The sequence below is a fragment of the Schistosoma haematobium genome, chromosome 1 (genome assembly GCF_000699445.3).
Source record: "Schistosoma haematobium chromosome 1, whole genome shotgun sequence".
Taxonomy (NCBI): Eukaryota; Metazoa; Platyhelminthes; class Trematoda; order Strigeidida; family Schistosomatidae; genus Schistosoma; species Schistosoma haematobium.
Window position 1 is genome coordinate 31,920,841 of NC_067196.1, and position 20,771 is coordinate 31,941,611.

The 20,771-nt window shown below is 37.0% G+C and overlaps 1 protein-coding gene across 1 annotated transcript in view; it reads left to right on the forward strand.

The window, feature by feature from the left end:
* The first annotated feature begins 4,221 nt into the window (after positions 1-4,221).
* Positions 4,222-20,771, forward strand: part of MS3_00007617 (uncharacterized protein) — a 36,809-nt gene continuing 20,259 nt past the window's right edge. The window contains exons 1-2 of the mRNA XM_051215935.1: positions 4,222-4,301; positions 8,303-9,319. Coding sequence (XP_051073729.1) covers positions 8,426-9,319 — 894 coding nt within the window. The 5' untranslated portion in view covers positions 4,222-4,301; positions 8,303-8,425. The remainder of the gene's footprint in view (positions 4,302-8,302; positions 9,320-20,771) is intronic.

Sequence of the window (20,771 nt, forward strand, 5' to 3'; positions counted from 1 at the left end):
ACACTTGCTGAGATCGCCTTTCTTTGGTATCTTGATCAGGTGTCCTTCTTTCCAGTTTGTTGGTACGTGTTTTTCATCCCAGACCTTGCTGAAGAGAATGTGAAGTATCTTTGCAGTTACTGCCATGTCTGCTTTCAGTGCCTCTGCTGGAATGTTGTCTGGTCCCGCTGCGTTGCTGCTATTGGTTTGACTGATGGCCGTGTTGATTTCTTCAATTGTTGGTGGGCCAACATCGATTAGGAGGTCCGTGGGTGCTGCTTCGATGTTGGGTGGATTCAGTGGGACTGGTTGATTCGAGAGTTCTTTGAAGTGTTCCACCCACCTGTTTCGTCGTTCTTCAATATTGGTGATTACCTCGCCTTCCTTGCTTTTCACTGGTCGTTCTGGTTTGCGACGATTTCCAGAGAGTTTCTTTGTTATGTCATACAGTTGTCTCCTGTTTCCTTCTCTCGCAGCGTTTTCTGCCGTCATTGTTAAATCTTCCACATATTTAAGTTTGTCAGTTCTAATGCTGCTCTTCTCTTGTTTGTTTACATCTGTGTATTCAGCTTGTGCCTTGGCTTTTTCTGCTCTTGTTCGGCTGGTATTGATTGCTGCTTTCTTGTTCCTTCTTTCTTGAATCTTATCCAGTGTATCAACAGTGATCCATTCCTTGTGATGATGCTTCTTGTGATTCAGGACCTCATGACGTGTTGAAGTGATTACCTCTTTGATCCCCTTCCAGTTGCTCTCCGCAGTAGTTCCTTCTCCGTTGAGTAGATCATGAAAGGTCTGGAACTTGTTGCTGAGGACTATCTTGAATTTGTTGAGTTTGTCAGTATCCCGAAGAAAGGCCGTACTGAACTTTTGTGATATTGTCCGCCCCATTGTCCAGTGCTTCTTGAGTTTCAATTTCATCTTGGCGACCAGCAAGTGATGATCTGATGCTATATCAGCTCCTCTCTTGGTTCTCACGTCCTCTGTAGTCCTCCTGAACGTTTTGTTGATGCAAATATGGTCGATTTGGTTTTGTGTAGAGTGATCCGGTGAAGTCCATCTGGTTTTGTGTATGCGTTTATGTGGGAATATGGTGCCGCCTATGACCAGTTTATTGAAGGCACATAGGTTTGCAAATCTCTCACCATTTTCGTTTCTGTCTCCCAGTCCCTGTCGTCCCATGATGTCTTCATATCCAGTGTTGTCCGTTCCAACCTTGGCGTTGAAATCTCCCATCAGAATGGTCAGGTCCTTTGTTGGGCACTTCTCGATGATTGACTGCAGCCTATCGTAGAATTGATCTTTAGCGTCTTCATTGTAGTCGTTGGTAGGCGCATAGCATTGGATGATGTTCATTGAAACGCCCTCTTTCTTTGTTTTAAACGAGGCTTTGATGATCCTTGGTCCATGAGATTCCCATCCTATAAGTGCATTTTGCGCTTGTTTGGACAGCATCAATGCAACTCCTTGTGTATGTGGGGCATTTTCTTCTTCATGACCGGAGTATAACAGGAGCTCTCCTGTAGTTAGTCGTTGTTGTCCAACTTGTGTCCAATGTGTTTCACTGACTCCAAGTACCTCTAAGTTGTATCTTCTCATTTCTGCAGCAATCTGGAAGGCTCTTCCGGTGTCCCACATTGTACGAACATTCCATGTACCTAAATAAATGGTCGCTCTGGTTGTCAGAAGGGGCATCGGCCTCGTAACTTCCGAAGGGATTCGGCTTTCATCATGAGGCGTCATAATTCTTCTAAATGAAGATCTTCTGACTCCCAGGGCAGAGTTTAAAAGGTTTGAATAATTTTTTCTGGTTAGCGTTTTTTTAGCGAGTTAGTTGTCTACGGGATAGGGATGCTAACCCCATGCGAACCCTCCTCCTTTATCCGGGCTTGGGACCGGCAGTAGCCCCCGGAGGGACTTCAGGCGGAGTTACTATACTTAAGTATACCATAATTCTTTCAGCTAAACTGAATTATACAACAACGAAGAATACTAAACTAAGCAAGTGTCATAGTTATTGTTTCATTTGCACAGACATGTTGCTCAAAGTATTTAAATGGACGTAATTAAGCCGATAAAATCAATACACGAAACATAGGCCAGTTGAACTTACCTTATAGAAGACGAAGGATATATATATATATATATATATATATATTGCTTTCCGACTGAAGACAGTCAGTTGTTCATAGAAACATAGTTTACAGTACAACAAACCTTTCTTCAGTAACATTATGCACTGACGGTCTATCTGGAAACAATAAACTATGTGATTAAAATCACTATGACTTGGGTTAACATCCCAGCGTGCAATGAACGTACAGTGTAACGCAGTCAGACGTGGCGAATAAAAACTAAAAACAGAGCAAAATTAACAACATAATCTAGTTATTTAATTAAAAATACATTATGAAATGACAAAATCTGTGGTTGCTTGAACACACAGATGACGCTGTGCGATACATTAAGTTTACATGGTTGCGTTGCGGATAAATTCACCCCCCAACGTTCAGTGACCCGAGTGGCCTTACACCTAAAACGTAAAAAAATCATGCATAAAAAAGGACAGAAGTGTAAATAATAATGAAAAAATATTTTCTTGAAATAATTATAAAATACACACCAGTTTACATACTTGATGAGGATGCAACTAATCCAGAGTATTGATAATCTACTCATTATTGAAGAAGTTCTAATTAATCACAATTAGATAGCGTTACAGTCACAGTCAAACTTTATGCATGGGAGGTAAAAGAAGATGAAGATGAAAATAGCCAGAATAGACCGCATATTCTGCAGTAGAGAGAAGTAAGTGGTCGTAAAACTAATAAGTCGAATGTCCAGGCATTTCCTTTTACAACATAAACTCGAAATAAAGCGTAGCGATAATAATTATAATTTGAGTCTACATTTACCTGAAGGTAGTGGAGTAAATATAGATTAAAGGGACACTCTCATGCAAGGTCATCACCAGTTTGGAATATGATCTTGGTCTAGATACTGTTGTGGCGGTAAATAAATCGACGTTTGAGGCTAACCACATTAGTTTTAATTAACTCACCAAGCTGAAGGCGTCCGGTCACGCATCCGCACCAGATCACGAGTGGGAACGCCGTGCTCCACTTCTCCTGCAGCCGCTAGTCAGTTTAGATCAGTCACTTCTTGATATATTGATAACCTATCAAATATATCTCCGAACGTCCTTGCTTCTAACTTTTGATTTCACTGGGTGGGCACGATTCAATTATAGGTGTTACTGGTTTAAGTGCTGTCAAACTCCAAAACTTACGGCATCTTCACTGTTAAAAAAGGGTGATTTGACTAATTTAGAGGATGATAATAGCGTTAACGTTAAAACCGTCCGATCGGTTTCGTTGGCCTAGTATGATGGAGTGGGCACGCTTCTGTGCAAGCTGCCAGAGATCTAAAGTTATTAGACGCAACAAATGTTCCTGTGTCCTTTCAAAACTCTCGATATCTGTCTCGACCGCGTTCATATCGATTTCTTAGTACTCTTACGAGACTAAAATGGATACTCTTACACCTTAACGTGTGCAGATCGTTTCACGCGACGGCCAGAAACAGTACCCATCAAGGACATTACTGCTAAAACAATGGCCCGTGCCTTCTTCGGACGATGGGTGACAAAGTCCGTCTATCCTTAAACTATTACTACAGCCCGCTGACGCAAATACTAATCGAGACATTTCCATTGTCTCATTACACTACCAGGAATGACACGATTTCTAACGATCGTCTGTCACCCACAAATATCTTTTGTACAAAAGTCTATTAACGAAAAGTCTTTGATGTTTATTAATTGAAGCAAGGTTCCTGTTGCTCTTCACCGTTCTGACAGTGGTTTGCAGCACAGTGGGCGTGATCAGTCACGAACGATTCATAGCTACACTGGAAAACGGAACTGGATATTTTCAATGTCGTCAATTTCAGTCGAGCAATGACCATATTCAGTGGAAACTTGAAAGTCGTAGGATAAAACGTTAAAGGTTAATGCTTTTTATTAATTGCACTGAGAATTCCATATTGTACCAAAATATAATATTGAATAAAGCCATTAAAAATAAAAATAGTAATGTTCTACAATAACCTCTAACAATGACGGTGAATGACTTAACCAATGTAGAGTCTTTTTTATGTAGTCTGTTTCCGAACAATTTTATACGACTATTGAAGGCTGAATAATAAATGAGTAGATGATAAAAAATCACAATTATTCCACAATATAAACAAAGTGGTTCTGTAGAACAACGTGAAATTAGTTTTACTAATCCAACTCGGAGGCTTTTTATTTCCCGCGACTATAGGTATCTGTTTATTGGTAGCTGTCTGTTTTCCCGTTTGACTCGTTATTTTTTAATAAATTGCTTGTATACCTACCTGGAGTAGACAAAGCTATTAATTATCAAGTTTCACAGTATCTTTATCCTATTAGTTTTTCTCAGTGAATAACTTTACATCATAATGGCTGCTAGATACAGCCAATAGCTGTAAACAATTCGGTGTTAATTTTGAGGAAGGTAAAAGGGTTAGTTTCGATATACTCCTCCTCAATAGGGGAATTACTCTGTTTTACCTGGGTCAGGAAGAAATGACGTTTTGACGCATTGTTGTACATATTCCCACCGACTTGATGATTTCCCCGAAATTTCGCCACAGTTCGCTTATTTTGTTGCCTTGGGAGGTGTTTACTTAATTCCTACCTGCACTACATAATAGTTATAACCTTTCATGATTCTTCATATAACTCAGACTGGTTCATCGGAAAGGATATGTTCAGAACCCTAATATTTTGCATATGTTAAGCTATATCCTTTCGCTAGTTGGTGCCCTGTGAATTGTTATTCTTTATTTATGAGTATTTACTATTATTTCTACCATACAAGCGTGTATAAGCCATGATGTCAATTCAAGTTTCTTCAAAGTAGTCTGGTTGTATGTTTGATTTATAGCAGATAATATCCTCATTATCGCGATCATGATACGAGAACTTCAATGTTCTGACGAAATGCATTTCTTGTGTAACAAAAAATATTTACTCAACTACCTTATCATTTCCAGAACTCATTTCATCAGTGATCCGATACATAAAAGTCAACTCGGCTGTTTCATTTGTAGTCCAAAACTACCTAATTCATTTTAGTCTTCTTGGTAGCGAAGTAAATAAACCTGTTTGTGGTTGCTGAGTTACATCAAGTTGATTAGTAGAAAATAAACGTAGGTTGTTCGACTTGACTGACTAGACAGGTAGTTGGAGATTAATTACCATTTACTTGTTTCATTTGAGTCAACTTAAAAAAGTGGGCTCGAACAAAAGCCCCTTCACTTCATATGCTCTAACCTCTATAATATTTTATATTGAGAAGTTACGTTTTGGTAAATGACAGTGGTATGGCGAATTTATCTGATTGTTCATGTCAAGTAACTTTTAGATCGGAAGTCATTTGCCATAATTTCATATGGTTCAAGTTCTTAACTTTCATCGACTTAATAGGTCAAACCACTGTTGGATATTGTCTTTATCCATCAGTTATCAAGTTTAAGTTGGAATCTAGCATAAAAAGTGCCTGGTAATCAGTCAGTTATCTGCAACGTAGGGCGAGGCACATATATGCATCTGCCCAAGTTGCCACACCTCATCAGCACAACAAGATGAATAACAAATTCATAGAAGCAGTTAATTTAATGGTGGTAATATGTAAAAGATTTCATATAAGGACATGATACAGGGAGAAAGAATTAGTTAGTAGAAATCAAGGTATAAAGTAATTTTAATTTCATGGTAAAAGTGCAGACAGAGAGTGTATACATCTACTTCATTGTGGTCGATTCTGAGCCATGTCATTCAGTCTCCAACCATTGGCTACGATTGTCACGCGGATCCCAACCAAGTAGTCCGCTTCTAACGACATGGATAAGACCAGAAGTTAGTGACCACAATGACTGATGCCATGTTTTGCTCTGGCCGCCCCTAACTTTCCTTCGGTTTGGGCACCCGGGCAGTATCACAGCCCTCACACATATCGAATGGGATTTGTGTGGCGCATATGTATTTGGTGCCTCCTTGTACCAATATCTTTGTGTTAAAATAAATAAATAATAATAAACTTTCCTTCAATCAGCATTGCGCGTCGTGGTAATCGGTGTTCAGGCATACGCCAACACGTGGCTCAACCATCTCAGTCGATGAAGATTTACAACCTCATCAACTTATTTACCACCATTCCCTAATACCATCCGTCTAACCTTACTATTGCTTACTTATCATACCCACTAAACCCACCCTTCTATACCAGGTAAAACTCAGGTCATTAAGGATTAAAATTTTGATGTAGTCTTGTTCTCTGAGCTGGATGGTTTGGCTGTGGAGCTTTCACCGTAATTCTGGATAACATCAGCACAAACCTGAGGTAGGACTTCTACCAAAAGTATATTACTAAACAGTACAATTCTTCATTTTGCAACCCATAAACACTTATTCTGAATTTTTCTAAAAAATAAGATGTGATTATCAAAATCACTATTGTTAAAAGTTTCTTCCATTCAACACTGAAGGCGTTTAGTATTAAAATATGGACAGTTATAATTATAATCATTAGTATGTTCTGGTTCATTGTAAAAAAATAGATTTATAGTAATTTTGAGGGAACTATCATCAGATTACTTAGTTGATCCCGCAGATTATCAAAACAATTTTAACGTTTCAACAAAATCTACACATGTTGAGATCAAGTACTCCATTTTTACTACATTTCTCAATATTACCAACGTTTTAACCAGTGTATTCGCTGATATCAAGTAAACGGATCAAACGTTTACTGGTCTGACTAAACTAATTATATATATAAGCTAACTTTCAAGTCTCACAACAAAAGTACATCGAGCATTAATTCCACAAATATACCTGGTTATCAAAATTGACCAATATTTTTAAACATCTGAATAAAGTGTTTTGGAGTGCGGAAAGTTCGCATAAAAAAATTACTGAGTTTCTAATATGTGTATAGATGACAGGTAAGCTAGGTTGGTTTACTGATACTGATTTTTACATTTTTTTCTCAACATGCACTCTTCAAACTCGATTCACAAAGATCAATATCAAGGTTTATCATATAGCATTTATGTCAACAGTTAGGGTTACTAGCATGCATTCACTTTTTATATTTATAAACAACCATTACTTATTTCATGGTCCAGTGTATAACAAACAAAGGAATTTGCGAGTTATCCTGATAACTGATACTGTGATGATTTCTAACATTCATTTTGAATTTGTCACAGAATTAGTGTTCCATTGACTATAGGTTCTCTAGACCGAGAGAGCACTTATTTTTTACACACTTCTTCAACACTATGGACCTGTGCTGTCTTTTCTTGCACAACTTTAATAAGTGAATTCTAAACAAAACGAGTTCACTTCTATTTTCTGCAAATCATAGGTACTAATTTTAGACAAATCACAGTACAGTTACAACTGAAGAACGAAAATGAATAATTTGTAAATATCGATGCCAAGGTTTGACTAATATTTCCAAATAAATTGGGCATTTACTGTATTGTTTACGATAAATAGTAATCTAGTTGTAATATCTGAACAGATGAACAACCAAAATCCAGAAGTTTCGTGGCTTAGTGTAAGTCGCTTCTTCACAAGTATACGGGCAGTACTCAAACAAATCGAATGACGAAATGTGGCGCATATATATTTGGTGCCTCCTTGTGCCGATGTGTTTAAATAAATAAGTAAATTATACATAGGGACAAAGCAGAATATTTAGTAAGATTAAAATAGTTTTGATTTCATCTATGTCCTCCCACTTCCGTCCAGATGGTTCTGTGTGAGGTACAATCGTGTATGTTCATGTGTATGCTAGTGGGTCTGAAAAAAATGAGTTTTTTTTAACTTGAAAGAGTGAAGTTGTCTGCATTTAGATCACATACGTTCTGTACAAGGTACTTTTAGTTAACAAGTAGTATTTGAATGACTAAAACGTGGTTGTTGCATTATATATACTAATGCGCTCAATGAATTCAAACCAGGTTCTTTAAATTTAGCCAAACGATTTAAAAATGGTAGTGGAAAAAAATCTGAACACGTGAATCAGCTTAGAGTTTCCAACCAAAAATCCTCTTAAGCCAAATTATCAGTAAGATTTTGGAGGACTCAAGTAAACTGTATGAAAAAACAATCACCACAAAATATTCTAGTAGTGAGTTGTATGAATTTGGTTTTTTGTACTGTTTTTTTTCCAAAATAACGACTAATAAGTACACTACATTAATACGTGAACCTTTTACTTTTGCTCAGACATGGGTGAACACAATTTCCTTACCAGATCTTGACAACTTTGAGCAAGATAAAGCCCTGGCTTTCGCATATTGAGACGGCACAATGCGCATGGTCGTGTTGATCTGGTCGCCAGGCTAAGCTATGTGCATTACAGGAGATCATGATACTCCTTTTATTTCTCCGTGTCAGTTTTTACTCGATCGGAAAAAATCACACTTATTTAATTCTACTAACAATTTGTCTTCAAATAATTGCAAACAACAAAAACCTATACACAACAGTGCCTTATTTCCAAGTATTTGCTCATCATCAGCTAAATTTATTACAACTGAACGTTCGGGAATTCTGATAATCCTGTTTATATTATTGGGCGATATGCTCTGTGCAACAGCCAGGTTCACGCATTTATCTGAAAAATTTCAAACAGTCGCTGAAGACAAGAATAGTGAACTTGTATTCTTAAATCCTCCTGCTTCATCCTCAGCATTAAAACCAACAAGATTTACTCGACGAACAAGCAAACCATCTGGTAAATTAGACGCTCGTAAGACTGATATAAAAACGTACTTGAACAAAGCTCGAAGACATTTATCACTTGACGGACAAATGGAAATAAAGTTTTTGAGTTCCGAACTTGTTGAATTTATTTGCCACCGACTTCCCGATCCATGTGCTCGCGCTGCTTATCTTCGTCAACATGTCAGACACGATTTGTGCTTTCGTTTGCCTTTATTGTATCTCCTCCCATATACTGATTCTCGTTTGGATAAACCATATTTGTCGGAATATAAACCTGGAACTTGTAAAGGAAGTTTATCTCATCTCACATATTTACCTTCAGATAGTATTTTTGAACAGTTTCTGACTCCGGTCCATATATGTGAACACAGTCTACTTTCGCTAAAAAAGATAATGGATGATAATTTAACTTCACATTTTGGAATATTTGATGATCTACTAGAAAAGTCATTTTGTGTTAAACCATTTGATTCCCGCCCTAACGTAACAGGAGAATGTCAATGTCAGGAGTGTCAAGTAAGTGTTTTTCGTATAAGCACTTGTTTCTGTATACACGATGACCGTCTTAGTTTTCCTATATGGGTTCATTATACTTTGAACACTTAAACTTTGCTTCAACTATGATACAATAATCGAAGATTAGACTTAACCGTCACATCCTAATTGATTGAAGAATGAGTGACTTACAAGTTGATTTCCTGCACTCACATACGATACTTTATCATATGTATTTTGCGGTAATATTTTGTGTATAAGCACGTAATTTTATTACTTAAAATTCATTATTCTGGCTTAGCTGTCTCGTTCCCGATTTCTAATAATTCGAGAGCTTAAGTCACTAATATGATCTCGTGAGCATCCATCACTTGTTTATACCATATCATTGCGTTCATCTATCACTTAACATTCATTACTTTTGAACGTCTAGAATTTTGTCTTGTTAACTATTAAAAATTGACAGATAACTCCCATTCAAACATTAAAATTAAAACACGAACTTCAACAAAGAGATCTCTTTTCAACGAATTTATTATCAAGCTGTACAATCGTATATATATGAAAATTTTTGTTTTTGTATAAGTACTAATTCCGTGAGGAAATGTGAACACAGTTAATAAAAAGGTTATAATACTAGATTACGTAATACGAATGATAACAATAGATTTAGTGAATATAATAAGATGATTAAAATGTTTTTGATATAATAATTAAAGGTCATAGAGGTGTAAAAATAAATAGGGTGATATGATGAGCATTTACGAATAAAATAATGAGAATATAAGACATAAGTAAAGGGGGAATGCAGTAATAATAATAATAACAATAATAGGATAATCAAAATAATTAAGGCCAAGGTAACGATAACGATAAGACGTACTTCTTTTGTACGCATAGTTCTGGTTTAAGCTCCTGGATGGTAAGAACTTCGGCACGTTTGTCGTTTGTGACAATAATATTGATTTAGATGATATTTTACACACCTTTAACTCATGCCACCCTTCCATAGATTTCACATTAGAAAGGGAACGAGACCAATCAATTCCTTTTCTCGATGTACATCTGATGAGAAGGAATAATGGTTCTTTAAAGAGATCCGTTTTTAGAAAAAAAAACATGGAATGGCCAGCTAACCAACTTCTATAGCACGGGTTCCGTTAAGTAGAAAGAGAAACCTCATCCATTCTTTATGTTATCGAAATACATCAGATATGCAGTACGGAATGCATTAACGAAGAACTCTCATTCCTCAAGAAAACCTTGGCGAAAAATGGTTACCCAGAAATGTTCATAGAAAAGAATACGAAGAGAAGTAGTTGCGACAAGAAATCTAGTTGTTCCGTCGCGAAGAAAGACCTTTATATAAGTCTGGAATTTAAAGGCTATCGAACATCAGACGTAATCAAAAATCGTCTAACAACAACGATTAGAACATTTAACGCGGCTAAACTGCGAATAACCTTCACTAGTAGGGACTTATTTTCTGTATCCATAAAAGACAAGCTCCCGCTTCTGGTCGCCTCCATGTGCATCTACCAGTTCACCTGCTCTTGTGGAGCAAGGTACATTGGCCGTAGCCAGCGCTGGCTTTTAACTCGGATACGGGAACATATCCCAGCTTGGTTCTATAAGGGTGAAAGGAAAGCAGTTAGGAGTTCGATACTTGAACACCTAATCGACTATAACCATTCAACAGATCTACAAATTGACTTTAAGGTTGTTTATATGATTCGTTCAAATCTACCCAGATTTCTTCGTATCCAACTTTTAAAAATATCCGAAGCTCTTACCATCCAGGAGCTTAAACCAGAACTATGCGTACAAAAGAAGTACGTCTTATCGTTATCGTTACCTTGGCCTTAATTATTTTGATTATCCTATTATTGTTATTATTATTATTACTGCATTCCCCCTTTACTTATGTCTTATATTCTCATTATTTTATTCGTAAATGCTCATCATATCACCCTATTTATTTTTACACCTCTATGACCTTTAATTATTATATCAAAAACATTTTAATCATCTTATTATATTCACTAAATCTATTGTTATCATTCGTATTACGTAATCTAGTATTATAACCTTTTTATTAACTGTGTTCACATTTCCTCACGGAATTAGTACTTATACAAAAACAAAAATTTTCATATATATACGATTGTACAGCTTGATAATAAATTCGTTGAAAAGAGATCTCTTTGTTGAAGTTCGTGTTTTAATTTTAAGTATTAAAAAGCCTTTCTCATTAAAAAAACTGGGCGTCAAAAGGAAACATTTCAACTAAAAGCTTAAGACTTCTGCAGAGAACAATAAAAAAGAATAAACATACCGTAATAATTGTAATGCATGGGGAATTTGTGAAGGAAAATGTACTTCTCACATTGAGCAGTCTTCACATCAGTTTACGAGAAATGTAAATCAAATCACAAAGCGTTATTTTTTCTCACTAAAGGAATTCACTTCAAGACAAGCTCCAGTGGTGTACTGAGGTCAGCACAAACATTGAATTGTATTTTTCGTACCCGGCTTAATTATTTGTAAAAGCATTGGTTACTCATTTAATTCCAGAAAAGTATCCTTTTGTTCCTAAGTGAAAAAGTGAGATTTTACTAAAGATACCGAACATATGTCTTCCAGTAATTGCAAAAAGTATCCTTTTAATCAAGATGTTATAAACTTAATTGCTGTACTTTTTAGATGTGTTTGACCACCCGAAAATCCCAATAAGTAATCTCCAAAAGAATTAAAGTTTGCCTGTGCTTTATTATATCTGTTTGCATGAACGTTTATTTTATTACTGAAGTTTCGTAGTTTAATCAACACCTGACTTTTTAGCGGTTCCAGGTTCACTACTCGATCGACTAACATTGTCTCCTTGACTAGAACCTAACACTAGAGCACTAAAACCTAACTTTTTTAGCTCAATGTTTCTTTCACATACGAAGAATGTTTGAATGACACCTAAGATCGAATACCGACAAGCTAGTATCTTAAACATTCACTGATCATATCTTCCAGTGTTTAACTACGTCAAGGAATTCTTTTCCTTGGATAAAGTTTACAACATATCAAACAGTCAGGTTTTCACTCAAGCTGTTCAACAGATCCTACGACCTCGTCACCTTCAATTAGTAGAACTTTATTTTCTGCTTATTTAATCTATTAAAAGATCTCCAGATAGTGTGTTAATAATGTAAAAGTGGCGGAGGGTACACAACTTTCCACCGAAATCCTCCCGAGATATGTTTTAGTGGCCCGAGATCTGACTCCATTCGGATTGTACGAATGATTGATATTGAGAGAGACACATGTCATCTATCCTCGTATATAATTGCCGACTTAACTCGCGTTAGTAAATAACGGAATTAAATAAGCCAAGTACGAGAATAAACTTCGAATATGTATATTCCATACACTCAGTGATTTGAACAGTGAGACGAAACAAAGAAGGAAGAGCCAAGCAGATGTGAGAAGGCGAGTGATCCAACTCGATTCAATCAAGCGTTAATCGATAGTCAGGCAAAAATAAGTTACATATATATGATGAGTAAGATAAGAAATACACACACATACTCTCATATAAAACCAATCAAGGTTGATAAACGAGTAATTGACAAGGTCAAAATGTGACTCAAAAAGAATGGTCTGTCCAGAATAAGTTATATTGGCCTAGCATGGTAACCGACATTACAATAAGCAGTTTTTAATATTATTTATCCCAAACAATCTGTGAAACCCTGAGGTCTAGACAAACTCTCAAAGCTATATTGTTTTAACTTTGTTTGGAAGTAAGCTATCAAAGGCCTTGAACTAACGCGATATAAAGTTTTTGTAGCTCCCATCCATTTGAAGTAGTGGCAGTTTGGTTCGTGTGCTGATAATATCTCAGTCTCTCTTAATAGCCAACAGGTTCCATTGTAATCTAGGCTATAATATTTTTTTCCATTTTCCGTAAATTACTTTAGTGTCATAAGAATCAGTATTAGATATCCTTTAATTTTCGGTTGTCCCCAGAAGTAGTTCATGTAACCTGTTTGTAGTACTCAATTTCATTCACCTTTTTCTAGCCCAATATTGGTTAGATTATACTGTAGGAAATAAAGAAGCGTTATTGAGTTTGCATGCAATGGGGCATAAGACCCTGCTAATTTCTAAAGTACGTATTTATTTATCATTTATTCTTCGTCTACCTTGAATGTGTCGGCAAAGTCGATTGTTTTTCCCGTTTTAGAATATGCTACTGATTTTTACAAAAGTAGAGTAACAAAGACGAAATTTGATCTGTGCTTCTTCCAAGCTATACGTTTTGTGCACTCATAGTGGGATTTTTCAAAATTCCAAAACTTAAACACTTATTTCCTAACTTTTTACGTTCTAAACTGTAAAATACCTTTTTTATTAAATTAGCTTGCAACCAATATAAATCACTTTCACAGATCTTATGATTTAGTGAAAAGATTTTCATTATTCTTCTCTTATGTAGTACACAAATTTATGTTTCTTAGGTGTTCTGTTGGTTGAGTCTTCCTACTTTTAACCATCATGGTGTTCAAATTACACTCTCATTACACTTGGGCAGCTGAGTGATATCATTACCCTCTGCACATGAAGTCCAGCTCAAAATCAAGCACATGTTTCTATACAGGATTACCGATTTCCAGTTAAGTCTATTCGATTAAGTTACTTTGTTTAGTAGTGAGATAATTCTGTGTTCAGCTTACCATAAATATATCTTCAACATTTAAAATTTGTCTTTAAATTCATAGTAGTAGTTTGGAAATTTTAATGACTTATCAAAATGCTTACATGTTGCTACTGGTGTGAGAGCGAAATAAGTTGCTATTTGTCAATTTTATGATAGACTAAAACTAATATGGTCTGATACACAGAATGGAAGACAGTCGCTGAAGATTTATTTATGTACCAAACATTGATTCACAACAGATTAAAACGACATCAACATTTTTAATGAAGTATATATCATTTTAAATACTCGTTCAGCAGATAAATTTGAATACACTGTACTGGCAGTAGTTATCATTATTTAATCAATAAATCAACTACTTCATCTAATAGATATAGCTTAATTACCAAGTTATATATTTTCCTCCTCGTGATAGAAGTCACCAGTTCTGAATGATCTCAACTAAACCATGAGATTTAACATCGATAGTATTCTTAAAATCCATTTGTTTGTACTGGCTTCTAACATAGATTGCGTTTAAATATTGGATGTTAGTTACGACTTTCACTGTTTCAGTGCTTTTATAAAGAACTTAGCCAACTTTTTAATTGAGTACGGTTAGATCATTAACTGTTAAATTAATTTTGTGCATTTTTATAGTTTTCACTGTATCTAAACTAGTGTACACAGGTAAATAGTATAACGGGTTTCTGCCAATTGGGCATCTATATGAGCTCATTTGAGTTGCGCATAATCTACCCCAATGGAAAAATATGTATAATTTTGTGGTTTATTGTTTTGTCTTTACACATCTACATTTAATATTGATGGTCTCTAAACCTTGTTCATCATAATGTTACTCATAATAAGTTTTGGCTCTCTTCCTGAATCAATCAAACTTTTAACTTATTTCATGTGTTTCTTAATTTGTTTGTTCGTTTGATAGTCACTCTTCCTTTCGTCTCTCGTTAACTATCAGTTGGTTCCTCTCACCTTAGTCTATTGATCTCCAGTCATTTTTCTGGTCTTTCGAGCATTTTCCTGCTTTTCTAAGTAATGTATAATTGGTCGTTGGCATGCGTGTGTCTGTTCATACGTTTACTCAGATAGCTTATTCATTTTCATGCTTGTGAATGCGTTTATATATCATCTTCATAAACTCACATAAATCGTTTAAATCATTTACATAACCTTTAAAAATAGTCCTTTTGCGTTAGAAATAATCTCAAATATTTGTATCTTATACGTTGCCTTGTTAATTGGTATTGCCTGTTAGTTTATCGTTTAGTATGTTGTTTTGAAAACTTGAGAAATAAGTGGGATTTTAAGCACTATCAGTTTTAAGAGTGACTGAGTAGAATCATGTAGCGTAACTTTTCCTCAGTATTTCCTCTAGTTACTTGCTCTCAATCTGTAGTAAAGTTCCAATTAAAATTCTTTCACTTAATTCTTTATACATTGAAGTATGTTGTCTGGTGTGTTCTTTTACATGTTATTATTAACCATATATATTCACTCAGTTCATTTTCCTGTCCTATTGACTTTGATAAGTTTTAATGGATTTTGAAACGTAACTTCATGATTTGGCCATTTAGCTTCGAATTGTTTGTTGGAAAATCTATTACGCACACTATGTTGTTTCTTTAGTACGTCTTTGCTTTGATGCTAAACCACACTACTGTTATGATTGTGCTAAATGAAAACCTATTGATTGCTTGGATGTTTAGCTTGTGCTTGTTAAATATCTTGACCATGTTATTCACATTCAACTATAATAATAACAATGATGTATCGTATTTTGGAATCACAGTATCTTTGTTACTGAGTAGAGGACAAAAAAGCGAATAGTTTTCACTCTGTCTTCTTAAGTTACGTAATTTGTTGCACGAAACAGGAACTAAATTTAAAACAATCGTTTAGGTGCATAACTATTTCTTCCTTATAGATCGACCTAAGGGAATTAAAAATTTTGTTACTCTAATGATCTACGTAGATTTGTTGGCAAATTTCCATACTACTTTTCTGTAATATGTTCTCCGACCGCTAAGTAGAAACTGAAAGATCGATTCAGTTTACTTTTTAAGAAATTTGGTTTAGTTGACTTAATCACCAGGTACTTGGGTATGTGGTGATTTACTTAGCTTGAAAATGATTTTAATAATAATCCTAAGCTTATCATTGACCCACCTCAAAATTTGCTTTTAGGTTGTTGGCCGGAAGGCTGAGAGTAAAACAGATACACATTGATCATATTAGTTGGTAGCCACGATATCTTGCGAATCTACTGATGCTGATACATGTAACTTTTATTTCTACCCAATATATGAATGATATGATGGTTTTTGTAGAACCTAAATACTTTGGCTTTTGTCCTGTTTAGCGTCTTAGGTATCTACTTCTGAGTGAGGATTTTTCACTTCACCTCTTGAATTTTTTCATGCGGCGGTACATCTGTAACGGCTTTTATTTATTATTTATTTTAACACATAGATATTGGTACAAGGAGGCACCAAATACATATGCGCCACATAAATCTCATTCGATATGTGTGAGGGCTGTGATACTCCCCGGGTGCCCAAACCGAAGCAGGCGGTTTTCTTAGGGGGTCACACCCGGAGCCTTCGACCTGAAGGTCTGATCCTCAAGGCAGTGGAGCATCGTAAGGAGATGCAGTCCCATGGTAGCCAGTGACCAACGTTTGGTTCATACGCCATTTGTTCCTTCAGAATACTGGAGCCTATGTGCACCATTGGTTTGGGATCTGCGTTTTCCAGCTCCCCTAGCTGGACTCTCCATGTCCACCAACCGGGTTAAAGCGCCGGACATTCGCTTTTCGTCCCCTCGATTTCTTAGACAACACCCTCGCCACGAAAAGGCAATGAGTAGGACTTCCCTGGTAGATACTATATACGCGTGGCCATGTGAGAGCATTTCGAGAGGTAGAGCGGACTCTCCCCACTCTCGGCCGTACCAAGGCATTTGGGGGCAACCGCTTTTAGCGGATTTGTACTCAGTGGCTTTATTCAGTATCTCTGCATATAAACACAGACAAAACAAGGGCATACATTTACTTCTCATTCCTCTTGTTCAACAGAGGTATAACAGTCGTTCAAAATCACGTTCCTCTTCAGTTATCCCATCGTTAACATTCTGAATAGATGAGTAAAGGAATGTGGGTGTAATAAAAATAAAAGAGCGAAGATGAATTAGTATATGAGAGTGGAAAAAAAATAATAATAGGAGAAGCAGTTCAGTTTAAAAACAACCAGATTGGAATCTTTCAGTTATAGGGGTTTCTCTCACTTATGTGGGGAAAGTATGATAAAATTACAGCAAGATCTCCACTGACTTCTATTCTGAGCCGTGTCTATCTCTAGGACCCCAACCAGGGAGTCGCAAAGGAACGACAGACTCAAGTCCTGTACATGTTTCTTTCATATCACAACACCATGTCATATATTGACCACCTTTCCGCTTTTTCCAACCAGTCCTAGCAATACCAAATAATGCACGATGTGAAATTCACTGAGACAACATTCTCGAAACATTTCCAAGCCACCGAGGTCGGTGTTCCAAAGTGGTAACACCAACTGAATTATCGTCACTGTTTCCGAACACACGATGCCGAACCTACGCATTAATAATATGGTGTCACCACTGAATGTCAGCAACCCTTTAGAGAGAACGATATTCAAACACAGAGTCGTCTAACATCCTCAACTCTAGAAGGCCAGGTCTCACAAGCATAGAGCGAAAATGCTGTCATCGACACGTCATATATCCAACCTTTTGCAGCCAGACTAGCATCATGAAAGCACCAAAAAGGGCCCAGATCGGTATGAATCGCTCCGGTTTTCACTATATTTGAATTAATCTCACTACTCATTCCACCTTCAGCACTTTCACAGCTGCCCAGATACACGAACTTCTCGACTACTTCTGTCTGCTCGCTACACAGGGTGAGTGCAGGTTCGAGTTTCTGCCAGTCCTGTAAAAGTATCTTGCACTTGAAAAGTGCAAAGCACATACCATGCCTACGGACACTGATTGGCAGCTGGGTAAGTGCGGATTGCATGGGTGTTATCGCACAGTAAGACAATATCACCCTTATACTCAAGGTCTAAAAGTCTTTCTCCAGGCAACAGATCCACACCACTATTGCGTACATTCATCAGAGCTGTTTTCAGAACGTCATCTATGGAAAAGTTGAAGAGGAATTATGAGATTGAGCAACCCTGCCTGACCCCGACTGCTTGGACAAGATAATGAAAGGAGGTGGTTGTGTGCCATCACTCTGCCTGAGACGATTGTATATGGGGCCTTTAAGATGTTAAACTTCTGAGGGACACCCTTCTTCAATAGGCAATCCACGAGAACGTCCCTGTCGAACAAGTCGAGGGCGGCCCGGATATCAAAAAACAACAATCGTTGACCTGCAACAAGTGTGACGGTGTTCTAACACTTGGCAGCAGTTGAAAATACGACCAATACATCCTCGACCCAAACGAAAACCAGCCTGATTCACGCGAGTTAATCTTTCTCGGCTTTTTAACAATCTACGAAGTATGACTGAAGACAATAAATTGGACGCAATCGGAATTAGACTTATCCCCCGATAGTTGATTCTTAGATGTCATAAAGCCTTTTTATAGATAAGGACAACTATCGACTGTCCCCAAAGTGTTGAAACACTCTGACTACCAGACATTTGCAAAAAACTAAGTCCAATAACCAAAGTACTATATCACCCTAAAAAGGACCGAAGGTAATTCATCTGGACTGGGTGATATGTGACGTGTCAGGAGTTGGAGTTCCCTGCATAATCCCACTTCGTTAGGTGCATCAGTCGTCACAGACCATGGAGAGAAGGACAGTTTGATCGATGTTGGCGAGACAAAAGACCAGGTGGATTGCTCTTTCAAGAACTCTGTCCATCGTCCAACACCTTGGTAGATGCTATTGATGGGCGTCCCATGAACTTAATAAATTGTTTCACCCACATCAGAGTTCTTGCTGACAATGGCTGGGATGAGTTGAAAGTACTTCTGACAGTTATAGGATGCAACTGCTACTTCCAGCTGGTTATCACTTTCCGACAACCAGGCTTCTCTGTGCTTACTCAGAATTTACACACGTTGCTTACGTATAAACCTACGCTCATTGTCAGAATCGCGGTTAACCAGAGTAGACCAATGTGCTTCAACGAGTTGTTAGGATCATGCAAAAACCCCAATGCACATAAGCAGAACGTTTCGCGAAGCCGCAAGCGGATTTACGTGCCATTTTGATGACATCATCCAAATGCAGTTAGTGCTCATCTATACCTTTCAATGGGTTGATAACTAACCATGAACCTAGCTCGCTTTGATATTTAGTCGGAACTGGCTGCAGCCTCTTACATCGACCCGTTTAGGACGGTAAATTTGTTGGCCACTGAAACGTAAAATAAGATTAGCTCAAGTGAGAGCATAATCACAGTCTAAATAAATACTCCAAAAAGATCGACATTCTTGTACATAACCACACTATTGTTAGTTGATCATGATTTAATCAGCCTGAGTTCAGGCTTGTGATTCAGAGAGAGGACGCCAGGTGGCACATTGGCGATGACTGTACCGATAGTTAGTGCTAGCTAGAAACGTTTTGTAGTCTATGCAATATTGTAGTAGACAGTCACCGTTATTAGACCTGGCACCAACAAGTCCCCATTGACCAATCAAACGACTTTTTTCTGTGCCTAGACACCCGACCTGGGCATTCAATTCTCCGGCTAGTATTACAATAACTTTCATTTCTACTAAATTATTTCGATCGCTTTTGCGATTCGTCTTGCCGTTCTGCTGTGGTATAGCAACTTAGGTCATTTGACCATCTATGCCGGGTTCATGTTTGCGGTAGCTGACTTACTGCGCGACAGTGCCCAAACTAATCAAATTGCATATTATAAGTCAGCAGTAGGTATTTGTAGGTACAAAATGTACTTCACAGTTTCAAAATGTAAGATCGTTTTTCAAGATCTACACAAACCTATTCCTCCAATCATCCTCTCTAGCAAACCATTGAAAACAATTGGAAATTTAGTGTGACTGAGTAGTAGTGTGAGTGAAATGGCAAATGTGACCAATCTAGATACCAGTCATTCATGTATGTTTATCTCGTTATGGTATGACTATGTGACTCCGTGTACTAAACATTCTACATTGTACTAAACATATGGTAATGTATAGAAAGATTATCATTTGTGTAGGCCACTTGACATCATTTGAAGCGAACATGTAGCCAAAACATGACCTGACTGCTGGTCGATAACCAGTTATAGACTTATATCGTGATAGATTTCAGGAGTTATGAAATACACTTGGAAATGCTTTTTTTATGACACGAATTCCAAGTTATGAGTCAAAAAGCAAAATCGAACTACGTAAGACGCTTGCAGCTATTTGCAACGATAGTAAACACTGGGAGCCTTATCGAATTCCAGCAACCAATGTTTGGTCAATCATATGCAGTGTAGAACCTAGAGAGTGTGTACACCTTTTCGAGCTTCCATTTCTCATTAGCACAGCGAAATGAAATTATAGAAACAAACCACAGAGCACGTTGTAACAGGATTAGTAGTGGTGGAAAAGATAAGCATCCAGTATATAATTTTTTAAGAAAATATGGATTAGTGGGATAGCAATAATAAAATTTTTAAGGTAATTAAGAAACCCTGGATCTAAGGGAAGACAGAAAGTTAGTGTATCTGTGCATTGCAAAGTATCCTGAGTCGTGTTGTCTAAA